Genomic DNA, 15,178 nt, shown 5'->3' with positions numbered 1-15,178 from the left:
GGTGCCAAAACGCGTGCATGCGGACCATGGTCTTTTTTTTTTTTTAGACGGTCATGGTCTTTGCTTTTTTTTGGAGCCTGAGGCCTTGCAGCGGTCACCCGGTTAGGACCGCAGAGCAGAATCAGAGTGCTGCCTGACACCAGCTCCGTCTGTGGGCTCGTTGGCACCAGCACCTGATGGGACCCCGTCGCGGGCCGCAGAAGGTACCGGAACAGCCCAAACGGGAGCGCTGTCCCGCGGCCAACCGTTGGCTATCGACGGTGCCGTAATACAGGGACGCCAGGGTCACTGAACAGAGCGCAGAGTCGCTGACACGGAACAGTACTGCCTTCTGCTCACCTGCCGGAGACAGAGAGCTCAGTGTTTGAGCAGACAAATTTCCACTGCTTTTCAGGCATGTACACGTGTGTGTGTGTGTGTGTGTGAATGCGTACGCGCCCGTGTGTTTAGAGTGTGACATATTTGGCTGGGGTTTGGTCCCGAACTCCTGAAGGTACTTGGGCGCGCTTAAAAAGCTTGCGGTTCGGCCCCACCGGGCTGGTGCAGCCTGGTATGCCCGGGGAGCGATACTGTGAGTACTGTGTACGTGTCACCGATTCTGCGTGTAGACTCCACCCGTGTATTACGCGCGCTGGCGGGGCGGCCAGCTACGCGTACGAACCTAGAGCGCAGGCATGGCTGAGGAGGGTGTACACATACGCACGCACACAGGCACATATATCACCCACGTTCAGATATCTGCAGAGCTATGGATATATGCACAGGTGTATCATACGTCAGATATCTGCAGAGCCTATGGATATATGCACAGGTATATCATATGTCAGATATCTGGGTCGAGATCGCGGCCCGCCTCGTTCAGTGCTATCCCAGCGGAGGCGCAGTCAGGTTCCCCCCAGGCCGTGCAGAGGAATGTGGCTGAAATACCTGCTCTGGCGCCGGGGGGGGGGGGCAGGGCGGGGCAGGGCTCGCTGCTCCAGCACCGCCTGGGCACTAAAGGGTTACAGGTGCCTGGGGTCGTCACCCACACGGAAATGAGCCAGGGGCAGCCACTCGCTGAGCTTGTTAAAGAGGGGTTGGGGGAGGGGGGAGGAAGAGTGGGGGGGGGGGGGGTTGGGGGTGGGGTGGGGGTGGGCACGGGGGAGGGGAATGGGCAAGGCTGCTGCTGGTGCTGGATGATTGACATTTTGGGCTGATGGGAAGGAAAGGGGTGTATGTAGCCACGCGAATAACTGTGTTAGACAGAAAGGGGGAGGGGGAGAGAGAGGGAGAGAGGTAGAAAGACAGGGAGGGAAAAGGAGAGAGGACAGCAGAGCAATGAAGTGAGTGAGGGAATGAGACATGGAGATGGAAGGATGGGGGGGGGGGGGGTGAAACATTCCAGAGGGACAGCTCTAGGGATTCGGACAGTGAGCGACTGACTGTCTCTTTCAGCCAATCAGAGAAAGAGAGAGACACAGGACAGAGAGATAGCCCATTTTACATGGTGTATGTGTGTGTGTGTGTGTGTAAAAGAGAGGCCATGAGAAGGTGCATGCGTATGAGAAAAATAGAGAAAAATAATCCAGTTAGAGAGAGGCCATTTCAATGACAGGTGCGTGTGAGTGAGAGAGGGAGACAGAGAGAGAGAGAGAGAGAGAAAGAGAGAGGAAAGTGCAGGATGCAGTAAGGCAATAGACAGGTTGCTTCAGCTGCGGATGAAGAGATGGTAAGAACGAGAGTAAAAAGCTCATGAGCGACTGGCAATGAGAGAGAGCGACAGAGAGAGAGAGAGAGAGAAAGAGAGACAGACAGAGAGGCAGGGCTGGTCTCCAGGGTGCCGTTGGGGCTGTACTGCAATGTTTGGGCAGCAGAGGGCAGCAGGCAGGAAGGGGGGGGGGGGAGGGGGGGGCGGGTTTCCAGGGTGACACTTACGTGAAGGCGAAGGCCACCAGGGCACCACTAACCACTATAAAGTCCAGGATGTTCCACAGGTCCCGAAAATAGGCCCCCTGGTGCAGGACCAGCCCCAGGTCTACCATCTGAAACAGAATCACTGATCATCACAGCACTGAGACACTGATCATCACAGCACTGAGAAACTGACATCACAGCACTGAGACACTGACCCTCACAGCACTGAGACACCGACCATCACAGCACTGACACACTGACCCTCACAGCACTGAGACACTGACCATCACAGCACTGAGATACTGACATCACGGCACTGATACACTGACCCTCACAACACAGACACTGACCCTCACACACTGAGACACTGACATCACACACTGAGCACGACACTCATACAGCACTCACACAGGTGAACCATCCTAGCACGTAGACAAACTGACCCTCACACACTGAGACAGAAAACCAATGCATGACACAGTGACCTCACACACAGAAACGACATTCAAGCACTGAGACACTGACATCACAGCACTGAGACACTGACATCACAGCACTGAGACACTGACCATCACAGCACTGAGACACCGACCATCACAGCACTGACACACTGACCATCACAGCACTGACACACTGACCCTCACAGCACTGAGACACTGACCATCACAGCACTGAGATACTGACATCACGGCACTGATACACTGACCCTCACAACACAGAGACACTGACCCTCACAACACTGAGGCACTGACATCACAACACTGAGGCACTGACACTCACCTTAATCAGCATCTCAAAGGTGAACACTCCGGTGAAGACGTAGTCAAAGTACCGCAACACCTGTAAGAAAAAAACACAAGGTTGTCATGGGAACGACAGTGATTTACGCTCGTACACACAGAAACAGGAGGAGCGAATTCTAAAGCCTGCCATCGACAGGAGGCGTTCAGACGCACAGACACACGGCCAGACAGACAGAAGGAATGTGAATGGGGACGTACAGAACAGATGACAAAGCAGACGGTGGAACAGACAGACAGATATGCAGACAGACAGACAGGCAAACAGACAGAGAGACAGACAGACATGCAGACAGACAGACAGACAGTCGTACAGCACACATTTGGTGATCAGAACCAAGCCCAGTGGGGTACACGTAGATTCACAGGACAAGCACAGGCCGTTGGCATGGAGGCAGAGGATGACGGACGGACAGACGGAGGGATGCGATTGGTCAGCGGGAGGCTCACGTTGTTGCGGGGGGAGTTGGCCTGGACCGGGTCCTCGGCGGCCAGCGCGATGCTGCTCATGCCGATGACCAGCAGGATGCACATCTCGAAGTAGCGCAGCGTCACGATGTAGTGGCACAGCCTCCGAAACCTGCCCCCGCCCGCCCCGCACACCAGCACACTGTCACACCGGCCAGGGGCACCGCTTTAAGTAACTGCGTTACCCATACATCAGCACACGTGTAAATAAGGTCAGCCCACCGCTCTGCACACTTATCTGTGCATCCACATTGAACTGTGCAGCAGAGCTGAGGGCAATTCCATTCAGGAAATTAATTGAAATTCAATCACCATAGAGCATTATGGGAAATTGAGTTTCAATTCATTTCCTGAACATGAGCTGAAACACCACATGCCACTGTATATGGAGTGTATATCCTCCAGAGATTTAGCAGGAAAAAAGGCTATGTGTTTAATTTTTTTTGACATAGTACAAGTGTCTTGGATGACAAAAACACGTAGTGAAAATATTCTCAAAAATGTCCTTTATTTTTAATTGAAGGTCCCTTGCAGAGTAGGTTCCAGCATAGCAGAATGTGTGGTTATTGAGATTAAGACCAGAGCCTCCTGTCCATTACAGGGGACAGAAATGAATTGTTGGGTCTTAGAAGGATAAATGCATTCCATATACAGTAGCACAGGAAAGAAAGAGCAGGAAGGAGCTACAGTAAACCATACGAAACAGTACAACACAGGGTCTTATTACAAGTACATGATCTTACCATTTTCTTTCAGCAAAAGACATTAGACAGAGGTAACGTTGAACAGCCAAGGAGACAGACAGAAAAACATAAATAGACAACCAGACAGATAAACAGAAAGACATCATTGTTAGAGAGACAAAAAAATAAAGTTGGATAGCTAGGGAGACAGGCAGACAGACAAAAATGGACAACCTGGCAGATAAACAGGAAGACAACCTTGGACAGAGAGACAAAAATGACAACATTGACAGACCGACGAACAAACAAACAGACATTCAGACAGAGAGACAGAGACAGACGGACAGACGCGGGCACTCACGGGTTGGTGGTGGACAGGATGAACATGGAGCTGAAGGGGGGCATGGGTTTGGTCCCGCCCTCGTCGCCGTTGTCATCATCGCCCGCCTCCTCTTTCTTCTCCTCGTCCTTCTTAGGCGAAGGCTCTGTGTTTGCATTCTTATTCACTGCAGAGGGGAGGGGAACAGAGAGGAGAGGAGGGAAAAAGGGAGGGGGAGAGAGGAGAGGAGGGGAAAAGAGAGAGAGAGAGGAGAGGAGGGAAAGAGGGAGAGAGAGAGAGAGGATAAGAAAGGTGGGAAAGTGAGAAACAAGGGGCAGAAAGGAAGGAAAGAAAGAGGGAGCACACGGGAGGAGAGATACAGTCGGAGAGGTGAGACCAGAATGAGCGGGATGAATCACTGCACTCTATTGATCAGGCTGACACCATTATCCAGAGCAATTTACTGTAAGGAGATTGAGGAGCTGCCGGGGCAGAACCCAAACGGTCATTAGCGAGCGCTAGCACGGCCGGGGACAGCGGGAATCACGTGAGCGGGGAGCTTCCTAAAGGCACACACACGCCCCCCCCCCCCCCCCCCCCCCCCCCCCTCACCCTGCAGGATGGCGTTGATGGACGGGTACACGGGCGGCATGTCCACCGCCGTGTGCTCAGGCCTGGTGCCGGCGGTCCTGCCGGGGGTGGGGGCCGGGACGGGGTTGGTGAGGATGACGGCGCTCTCGGGGCCCCTCCCCGGCGCTCTGCCCAGGGGGGCGGCGCGGTTGAGGGCGTTGAGGGCGTTGCGGGCGCGGTCGTCGTCGGCGGGCCGGGCGGGGCTGCGGTTGCCGTGCAGGTGGGGGTCGGAGCCGCTCGGGGACCGCGTGGCCAGCTTGCTGTTCTTCACGTTGTCCATGTCCTCGCTGCGCTGGCCGTCCTGCCGCGGGACCAGCTGCTGGATGGGCCTGGTGGTGGAGAGGGTGGGGCCGTTACCCTGGCCCTCGCTGCTGGACCGACAGGAGCCCGAGAGAGAGAGAGAGAGAGAGGGACAGAGAGGGAGAGAGAGGGACAGAGAGGGGGAGAGAGAGAGACAGACAAAGAGAGAGAGGGAGGGAGAGGGGGAGATAGAGAGAAAGAGAGACAGAGAGGGACAGAGAGGGAGAGAGAGAGAGGAAGACAGACAAAGAGAGAGAGAGGGAGGGAGAGGGGGAGATAGAGAGAGAGAGACAGACAGAGAGAGGGACAGAGAGAGAGAGAGACAGAGGGAGAGAGAGAGAGAAGCAGAGAGAGCAGCAGAGAGAGCCACAGAGAAAAAGAGAGAGCACAGACAGAGAGACAGAGACAGGAAGTCGCACAGAAAGAGACAGAAAAAGACAGCAGCACAGAGAAAAGAGAACAGCACAGTTGTCAGTGGGATGGACACAGATGGTAAAATAGCTACAGGACACACACACACATGCACATTCAAACACACATATTCACACACACACACACATTTGCTGGTTCTTCTGACTCACTTCCTGCCCCGGTGCTGTCGGACCCGCTCCCTGTCCTTCCTTCCTTCGTTGTCATTGGTGGACTGGGTGCCGTGGCGATTGCGTCTCTGCCTCCTGTCTGTTTCATCCATGTGATCAGAGTCCCCGCCTCCATCCGGCCCGGGGCCCCTGTGTCGGCTGCCCCGCCCTCCTCCTCCTCCTCCTCCTCCCTCCTCCTCATAGTCGGGGGGCCTGCGGTGCTGTCGGGGGCGCCGGTGCTCGGGGCGGCCCCCGTCCCGGCGCGGCGACGCCCCGTGCCCGTCCATAGCTCGGCCCGGCGGCGGCCGGTGCAGGTGCCGGCGCTGGGGGTCGGCGGGCCGCTCGTCGGGCCGCTCGTCGGGGCTGTCCAGGCGGGTGAGGGACTGCTGGCTGAGGTTGCAGTGGCCCAGATCGTGCTCCTTCCGGACCCTGCGGGCCTCGCCGGAGCCCGCCCTCTCGTAGGGCCGCCCCCCGCCGCCGCCCCCGACCCCACCCCTCTCCTGGTAGCGAGCCTGCTTGCGCAGGAACTCCTCGGCCCGCTGCTGGCTCAGCCGCTGGTCCGGCTCCGGCCCCTCGCTGGGCCGCGTCTTGTTGGTGTTGTTGTTGCGGTTCTCCTGCGGGTCCACCACCAGCGGCCGGTCCAGGTGCGTCTTCATGTGCCTCGGGTACGAGACCTGGGGAGGGGGGGGGCGCAGAGGGGCGTCAGCGTCTGAGAAACGATCTCAGCACACGCTGTGGGACCCTGCTGGGGGTGGGGGGGGGGACCTCCACCAGAACCCCTCACAGATCCGCACACATCAGAGACACAGGCAGACACAGCCTTTTCGCTAGTTACTGCACAGGCGCACACACAGACTGAGCAGCTCAGCACAGTGTGTGGGGAGGAGGGGGACAGCACCAGCCTAAACTGTTTCCATTATCTGTCTCATTTCCCCTCACCAGCCCTTACATAAAAGTCCTATACTGAAATTCTAATAAAATATTTTATATCTAAACGTGTGACCAAAAATACAAGGCATTGCAGCTTTCAGCTGCTAATGTAATAGATTTTTTTTAACCCTCCTGTTATGTTGCGGGTCAAATTGACCCTTTTTAAAGTTTGAAAATCTAGGAAAAATACTTAAAATTATTTTTTCAGTATGAAACTCTTCACTGGCTTAATATGTAATCACATTTTAATGAAATGGTTCATTTCATGTATTTGCAAACCCCCCCTGTATGGGGATTGACCCGGGAACATTTTTGCTGTACCTAAAAAATGAACAGAACAGGAGGGTTAAGTACGCTGTTGTGAAATATTTTTATAATTATATTTTTTTAAAGTCCATGTATTTACAGTACACTGCAGTGTGCTCTGTTTCCTGTTCGCTCAGCGTCCCTAAAGGGCGTGGCCCCGCCTCCTCTCTCACCTTCCAGTTGTCCTCGGCGTCGAGCTCGTTGTACAGCGCCTCCCTGCTGGTCATCATGTGCTGGCGGCGTATCTCGCTGGTGCGCTGCTCCCACACCGACTTGGGCCCCTTCTGATTCTTCTGCTGCTCCTTACTGCAGGAGGCCGGGGGGAGGCGCACCGGGGGGAGGGGGGAGAGGAAGGAGGAAGAAGGGGGGAGCGTGTCAGCAGTGCAGAGAGGAAGGACGGGAAAAAGGAGAGAGTGTGTGCGAGAGAGAGAGAAAGAGAGAAGTAACAGAAGGGGAGGAAAAGAAAGATTTGATGGGAGACAGAGTAAAAGATAAAGAGACAAAAAAAGAGAGAAAAAAGACGGGCAGAGGGAGAGAGGGAGCGAAAGAGAGATAAAGAGAGAAAGAGGAGAGAAAAAGGGGAGGGGAGAGCGAGAGAGAGCACAGCAGTGGCCAGAGAGGGAGGCAAAGGGGAAGTCCCACAGCAGGTGTGATGTCACTGAGAGGCAGCAGAGTGACAAACTCTTTCTAAAACCAGAAAGGGCAGATTTGAGGAAAAGTCCCTCAGCTCACCAGGACGGCAACAACAGTGACAGCAGAGACAGCAGAGACAGCAGAGACAGCAGAGACAGCAGAGACAGGTCATAGAGATCGAACAAAAGCCACGATCGAGAGAAAAATATGACCAAGGAAAGGACCCCACCTCACCCCAAAAGTCAGAAGCAGAAAGAATGCACAGAACAGGCCGAGCTGAGGCAACCACAGCACCGAACACAGGGCGAGGCACAGGAGCTCCACCCCCCACCACAGCAACAGCGCTACCGCTAATATTAGCTACTACCACAACCAAGGCCAACAGGGGCCAAAAGAAGCTAAATAAAAAAGAGGAAGACAGAAAAAGAGAGCGGATAAAGAAATAAACAGTAAACAAATAAATACCAGTCCGGCAAACTGTCGTTAGCGTCGAGGCGCTCGGCGTTCGCCGTCGCTCTGAGGAGGGAAAGGGCGGAGTGAGACGGCCGACAGAGCGGCAGGAACGTAAAAACAACGCTTCCACAACGCTGGCTGGAGCACCCGCAGCCAGCGCTAAACGCGGACTCAAGATGAATGCAAAACCACTGTGAGGTCAGACCATGTCACACGCTTCCGTCAGGCAGGAGTGAAATCACGCGCTACCGTAGCATTGGTTATTCAGCTTTCAAATGAAATAATCATGCCCCCGGTTTCTGCTCCCGTCAGGTGACCCCAGTGCCTGATCCCTCCCTTTCTGTTGGGTGGGAACTCTGAATGTCGCTCAGTTTAGTGGGTCTTTATGAGGTCAATTTGGCAAGATTCAGTCTCCAGCTCAGTCTCCTGTAAGTACCAATACACTGATACCCCCACAAATACACTGGAACCCCCACCAATACACTGGAACCCTCACCAATACACTGGTACCCCCACCAATACACTGGTACCCTCCAATACACTGGTACCTCACCAATACACTGGAAACCCCAGCAAAACACTGATACCCTCACCAATACACTGGTACCCCCACCAATACACTGGTACCCCCACAAATACACTGGTACCCCCACAAATACATGATACCCCCCCAATACTGGAACCCCCACCAATACATTGGAACCTGCCAATACATGGTACCCCCACCAATACACTGGTACACACCAATACACTGGAACCCCAGCAAACACTCATACCCACCAATACACTGGTACCCCCACAAATACACTGGGACCCCCACAAATACACTGGAACCCCCACCAATGCACAACTCTAAGGAAAAACACGGGCTTCACCCACCATTTATTTCAAACAGAGTAAAGAGAACCCCCTTCGCTCCAGAGCAGCACCAGCACTGAAGCTGTGTGACACTGAGCAGCCCTAATGGAGGCGGAACAGACCGGAACATTAAAGGCCTTAAGACAGTGCTGTGTTCCAGGAAGTCTCAACGGGTCAAGCAGCGGTAAACGCTCAGCTGATATCTGGCTCTCCTTCTGCCCTCTGAGAGTAAACCCAGCCGCAGTGCTGAAGACAGACAGGCAGGCAGTGAAGATGATTGTTTAACTGCAGCATTTGCGAAATCATCAAATGACACATTTGATTCAGCGGATCTTGAGTACTGAAATGATAAGTTCAGAGTTTAAAAAGCATGCCAATGAACAGATAGGAACAAAGTGAGTGCCTCCTCATAATAATTATGAAATAAAGCCTCCTTGATAATAATAACGATCTCTACCCTAACAATCCGCTGGTTTGGCAACAGTTCAGTAGATGCTCAATTGTTGTGGCTGGGAATTTTTCTCCCAATGCTAAGTTAGCTACTGTAACTGCACGCACTGAATTACCATGAACGAAAGCTGAAACTAAGTTAACATGCACACACTCAAGACAATTTGGTTGTGGCTAAACAAACCAAGACTACAACAGAGAAAAGCCCAGACAGAGAACTACCATACTGGCGTGCAGAACTGCGAGGGACCATACAGTCTGATCATACTCATTTACGCAATGTTCACAGTCACGAAGCCTGTACATTTTCTGTTGGCCCACTTACAAAAATTGGTTGAACATTCCATCTGGCGACAGCCAATCAGCTGAAGTCCAGGGGAACCCATTACTGCGCTTTAGAGTGCCTAAAGTGGGTGCTTTCATTTTAAAAAAGGAAAGATTTTCATAAACCTTCTATATAAATACACAGATGTCTTTATTGACGTGTGCTCTCAGCTCTCTGCAGTCCCTCTTGACAGCATAGTGGGCTCGAAAGGTGCTGGAAATGTGCAGCAGTATCCACTCCACAGCAGTGGCTTCTCTCAGGGAAAACACTGCTAATTGTGCACCTTCACAGGGCCAGGCGTCTGTGTGCCTGCAGTACAGCAGCACGCTGCTGTGAGCTTACACTCAGCTCTGTACGGTGTGACAGGAAAGCCAGTGAGTCAGACGCCCTGCTGTGCGAGCACTGCACCGAAGAGGGTGTGTGTGTGTGTGTGTGTGCGTGCGTATGAGTGTGTGTGTGTGTGTGTGTGAGTGTGTGTGTGTGTGTGTGTGTGTTGTGCATGGTGTGTGTGTGTGTGTGTGTGTGCATGGTGTATGTGTGGTGTGTGTGTGGTGCGTATGTGTGGTGGTGTGTGTGTGTGTGCATGTGTGTCTGTGTGTGTTGTGTGTGATTGTGTATGTTGTGTGTGGTGTGTGCTGCATGTGGTGCTGTGTGTGTGTGTGGTGCAGTATGGGTGCGTGTGTGTGATGTGTTGGTGGTGTGTGCAGTGATGCAGTGTGTGGTTGGGCGAGATGACAGGCAGATGGGAGAGAGGGAGAGAGAGGCGGGGAGGCGGAAGGAGGGACTCACGCTGCGATGGAGAGGTTGGCTGCAGACAGGGGGCTGACCTCGGCCACCTCCTTGGCCTTCTGCAGAGCGATCTTCTGAGTGGTGGCCTCCTCCTCCTCTTGCTCGTCCTGACAAAGAAACAGGCTGATGATCACTGGCACACCGCATTCTGGGGTGAGCGCAGGGGCAGAGAACAGAGCCGGCAGGACAGACAGAGAGAAAGACCAGCCAGCAGGCAGGAGGCTAGGGGCCAGGCACAGAGGTGAACCAGACAGTGTCCTGAATTCTACAAGCATTCATCCCTAACTTTACCTGCTTTGCTTTTTTCCCTCACAAACACAGTTTAGAGAGCTTTTATATAGTGCTCTGAGTTCAGGCCATTAAACAGTTAGAAACAATTATAAAATTACAAACAAGACTCTTTGTATTTACCCTGTTACTACTTGTATTTATATTACTGTGTAAGAATAAATGCTACAATTTAACTGTAAGTCAAATTCAGCTGTAAATATTCGGTGGATCCAGGCCAGTATCCCAGAATTCCTGTACAGCCGCGGTTCCCAGGAACGACTGACACGGCGGTCAGCTCGCAGCGGAGTCTGTCGGACACGCCCGCGCGACGCGCCGTACCTTGGTCAGCTCCTGCGCGTTAGCCAGGTTGTCCACGGCGATGGCCAGGAACACGTTGAGCAAGGTGTCTGAGGTTCGCTCGTTAAAGGGAAAAACAGACACGGGCGACGAGCTGAACCGCGAAGCAAGCTGGCGCCATCGCTTGCCCGGTCCCGCTTCCCGCGTGGAAAGAGGCAAGGAACATGGTGTGCAGTCGGGGCAGGCAAGGTAAGAACAGGTGTCACTGTTCTTTCTGTGTCACTGGAATTCACTCACTTTAGTGCACAGAAAATGACTGTAAGTATACCGGAGGAATAGCTGATGGAAAGAAACTTCACTGTACTGACAGGCATACCTCAGCCAGAGCATGCCCATCCACATATCACCTTCCTGCATGTTTCTGATATTGATACGGCCAAACTCTTTTACTGCTTTCAGTTTTACGTTTCATTTTCAGGATCGACAGTGCTTACCGTGCCTACCCAGATTGCGCGTCCCATAAGCCCCACCCTATTCCCCCCCCGCCCCCCCCTCGTGCCGGCCACCGCTCCACCCCCCCACACCGGAAGCCTCTCAGAGCAGGATACAGTTCCCGAAGAGGGTGAGGACGATGAAGAAGATGGAGAAGACCATGCCTTTCTTGACCCCGCCCTGCGACGCGATGCCGTCGTACATCACCACATTCCAGTCCTCGCCCGTCAGGATCTGAGCGGCGCAAGCACACGGGCGTCAGGCCGGGACACGGCCGAGGGGGAGGAGCTCGCCGGCCGGAGGAGGCCCAGCTGGGCCTCGGCACTTCCAGAGGCCTCAGACAAACAGTATCAATGAGCCGCGCTGAGCACCTGATCCAGCCGGGACCTCCACGGACAGGAGCCTTATCGCATCAGAACAAACGCATTCAGCAAAACACAGGTACGCAGCAGCTGCAGGGAAGATACTCCTAAAGCTGTGACTCGACAGACTTCAGTGCCGTCAAATAATCAGTCACAGGGGATTTTTTTTTTTGCAAAACACTGAACTAAAGACAGGGCGGCCCTCTGAGATCATGAATCCACCTTCTTTAGATTGTTTATAAAAAAGACATCAAACGTCTAGGGAGCAAACAGAGTTTGAAAATGTTTCAATCTCAGATGTTTCACGCTCTCCCTCCCTTCTTACCTGAAAAACGGTCATTATTGCTGCAGGAAAGGTGTCGAAGTTGGTGGGGGGCGTGCCGGTTTCGAAGTTAAACCTGGGAGAGGGAGACGGGGCAGAGACACATTCCAGCAGACAGCGGAGAGAGGGAGACACAGTTTGGGCTCCAAATAGGAGACTGGAGTCTGGCCTATTTTTGTTGGAGATGCAATTGTCACTAATGGACCAGCGATAGCGGGTCTGATGGCCATTACTGTGCTCCCATAATGCACGAGCTCCTTCACTCTTACACTCCCGTGCAGAGACATAAACAGCAGACCTTCTGCAGAGCTGAAGGAAGGGGACGCATCGAACAACGCACATTATGCTTCACTGTACTTACATTACATTATATTTATTTATCTTGTGCTGTACTACGTGTATAGGTTATGTCCTTTACGATGTCTGTTTAACCCGCACTCAATGGCACAAGCAACATTTTCCCAGGGCAACCACAAATCAGGTGAGTAATTCAGGTACTGACTGGCCACCGAACAGCTGCATGCCCAGCAGGGCGAAGACCACGATGAAGAGGAAGAGGAGGAAGAGCAGACTGATGATGGACTTCATCGAGCTCAGCAGCGAGACCACCAGGTTCCGCAGGGACGACCAGTACCTGCAGGGACACGGAACACGTGTTTGTCTCAACGTTCCAGTTAAGAACACAGGTTCACCACGGTAACCGGACCGGAAGGTCTCCGGTTCGCTCTGTCAGAGCTGCCAGTGTGGAACGTTACAACGTCAGCGATACAGAAATGGGACTTTCAACATTATGAATCCAGAGCCAACAACCTGGGCAGTGTCCAGGCATCACGTCTGAAAGAGGGGATGTCAGCCCCAGAGAGACTGAGATAGAGTAAAGCAGGGGGGAGGGCATGCATTAGGGACAGACACACAGACAAGGCCAGGGTGTGCCCAGACACACAGTGTGCAGGGCAGGCCTTGGCACAGTAAATATCACATGACTTAGACTCACTTGGTCACTTTGAAGATCCTCAATAACCTGAGAGCTCGTAAGACACTGATGCCAAAGGAGGTTCCCGGCTTCACCACGGCCCAGATCACCTCGAATATGCTGCCCAAAATGACCTGCAGAGACATACACACACACGCACACAGACACATACACAAACACGCACGCGCACACACAAACACACACACATACACACACACGTACGCACACAGACACATACACAAACACACACGCACACGTACGCGTGCACACACACACACACACACACACGCACACATACACAAACAGACGCACAGTTTTTTGTTGTCAAAGCTGTTTCACTCCAGAACGACACGTTTCTTGTTTCCCGCGTGACAGCGACACAGCGAGAGCAGACAGAAGTGCCGCTTCAGTGAGCCCGCTTAAGGGCGGGGCAGAGGGGCGCTGGCCGGGGCTCACGGAAGGGGGAGGGGCCGTGGCTGACTGGCAGGGCGGGACACTCACGGCGCAGTCGAAGCAGTTGAAGGAGGAGTGAAAGTAGGGCTGGCTCCCCAGGCCGTACATCTTTATCAACATCTCCGACATGAAGAGGCCCAGAAAGATGAACTCAGCGTAGACTGCCACAGCACGCGGGAGGGAGAGAGGGAGGAAGGGAGGGAAAGACAGAAGGAAAGAAGGAAGGGGAGGACAGAACAAAAAGAAATGGTTTTTGAGTTGTGGCAAGCCTTTATTTTTTTTCCATTCAATCGCACGTACACCGGAGATCTCAGAAAAAAGAGAGAAAAAAAAACAATACAAAAGACACAGAACACACAGCATAAGCTTCCCGCGCGTATCAAGAATCAAGAGAAAAACGAGAAATAAGAAATGAAGGATTTCCCCCGCAGGTAGCACTGAGCTTCCTGTGAGCATCCCAGCATCACTGGAACCAGTGAGATCATTCATTATTATAACAGAAGAAAAAGATAAGCCAATAGCTGACTGGTTTACACAGGTTAGTACAGCCCCGCATTGAGGTGTTTTTGTAGCGTAGCTCGGAGGGTATCAGTTTTTTCTACAAAAAACTCCATTGTTTTGACGCACAGATTCTGAGCCAGGCGGGACGGGACGGGGCGGGGCCAGGGCCCGTCCGCGCGGCGGTGGGCGGGGCGGCTGGCGGCGGTACTCACAGAGGAAGTCGGACAGCAGCTTGTGCTGCTTGTAGTGGACGATGGCCACGCACAGCGTGTTGAGGCCCACCAGGCTGAGCACGGTCCAGTAGAAGGCCTGCGTCTTGACGATGTGGCGGACGAAGAAGCGGAAGCGCCGCTCCCGCTTGCTGAAGCTGGAGCCCTCCTTGCCGCTCTTGATGCTGGAGCGGGCGAAGGGCGAGCCTGTGCGGGGGGGGGGGGGGGGGAGGGAGACGACGCGGGGCGTCAGGAACGCGCGGGACGGACACCCTCTCGCCCGTCAGCGCAATCGTTCGCCCGGCGCGATACCGCCTGACAGACATACTTCCTGTCTTCCCGACTCTGTTCAGGAGGGGGGGGGGGGGGGGTTGCTCTCGGGCAGAGACGTGATGGAGTGTGAAATGAGTGCGGAATTAGCCGCGGCCGCGAAGGCTTCGCCGTCGGAGCGCTGCTGAAATCCACGCTGACGCTAATGGGATTAGCCTTATTCATTTCAACCACAACGCGCTGTCACCCACTGTACTGGATTTCATTTCATTCAAAGTACCACACTAATAAAGCCGCTAACCCCAAATTGTAAGCTCCTCAAGCCTCTTCACACGCATAGACACGGTACAGATTGTATTTTAGGCGATGGACGAATTAGACATCTTTCAGCCAAAAAATGCATAATTCCATGTATAATCAGAGGCTCGCTTGAACTTCAACCAATTGCTGTCCTTTGCAATAGAGAAGAAAGCTCATTTTTGATTGGTTAAAGTCAATGATTGGCAGCCTGCCGTAGCTCTGTCCCCTATAAGGCTCATGCGATTTCACTCTCCCGCCAGTATTTATTGGACAAGGAGACAGTTTCTCCCGCTCTACGCCGCGCCCGCTCTCTC

General features: G+C 53.4%; 1 protein-coding gene across 3 annotated transcripts in view; it reads right to left on the bottom strand.

The window, feature by feature from the left end:
- Positions 1-15,178, bottom strand: part of LOC135248760 (voltage-dependent P/Q-type calcium channel subunit alpha-1A-like) — a 152,303-nt gene that overhangs the window by 42,982 nt on the left and 94,143 nt on the right. For 2 of the 3 annotated variants that reach the window (XM_064323670.1, XM_064323672.1), the window contains exons 13-28: positions 14,298-14,501; positions 13,633-13,745; positions 13,153-13,265; positions 12,661-12,792; positions 12,162-12,234; positions 11,591-11,708; positions 11,025-11,092; positions 10,416-10,522; positions 8,006-8,056; positions 7,081-7,213; positions 5,675-6,345; positions 4,776-5,164; positions 4,206-4,350; positions 3,144-3,273; positions 2,674-2,733; positions 1,915-2,021 (exon numbers count right to left, since the gene is read on the bottom strand). In XM_064323670.1, coding sequence (XP_064179740.1) covers positions 1,915-2,021; positions 2,674-2,733; positions 3,144-3,273; positions 4,206-4,350; positions 4,776-5,164; positions 5,675-6,345; positions 7,081-7,213; positions 8,006-8,056; positions 10,416-10,522; positions 11,025-11,092; positions 11,591-11,708; positions 12,162-12,234; positions 12,661-12,792; positions 13,153-13,265; positions 13,633-13,745; positions 14,298-14,501 — 2,614 coding nt within the window. The remainder of the gene's footprint in view (positions 1-1,914; positions 2,022-2,673; positions 2,734-3,143; positions 3,274-4,205; positions 4,351-4,775; positions 5,165-5,674; positions 6,346-7,080; positions 7,214-8,005; positions 8,057-10,415; positions 10,523-11,024; positions 11,093-11,590; positions 11,709-12,161; positions 12,235-12,660; positions 12,793-13,152; positions 13,266-13,632; positions 13,746-14,297; positions 14,502-15,178) is intronic. The other variant, XM_064323671.1, reaches the window with a different exon arrangement.

The sequence above is a fragment of the Anguilla rostrata genome, chromosome 2, assembly GCF_018555375.3.
Source record: "Anguilla rostrata isolate EN2019 chromosome 2, ASM1855537v3, whole genome shotgun sequence".
In the NCBI taxonomy this organism is placed as follows: domain Eukaryota; kingdom Metazoa; phylum Chordata; class Actinopteri; order Anguilliformes; family Anguillidae; genus Anguilla; species Anguilla rostrata.
This window is presented reverse-complemented; position numbering and strand designations above follow the sequence as displayed.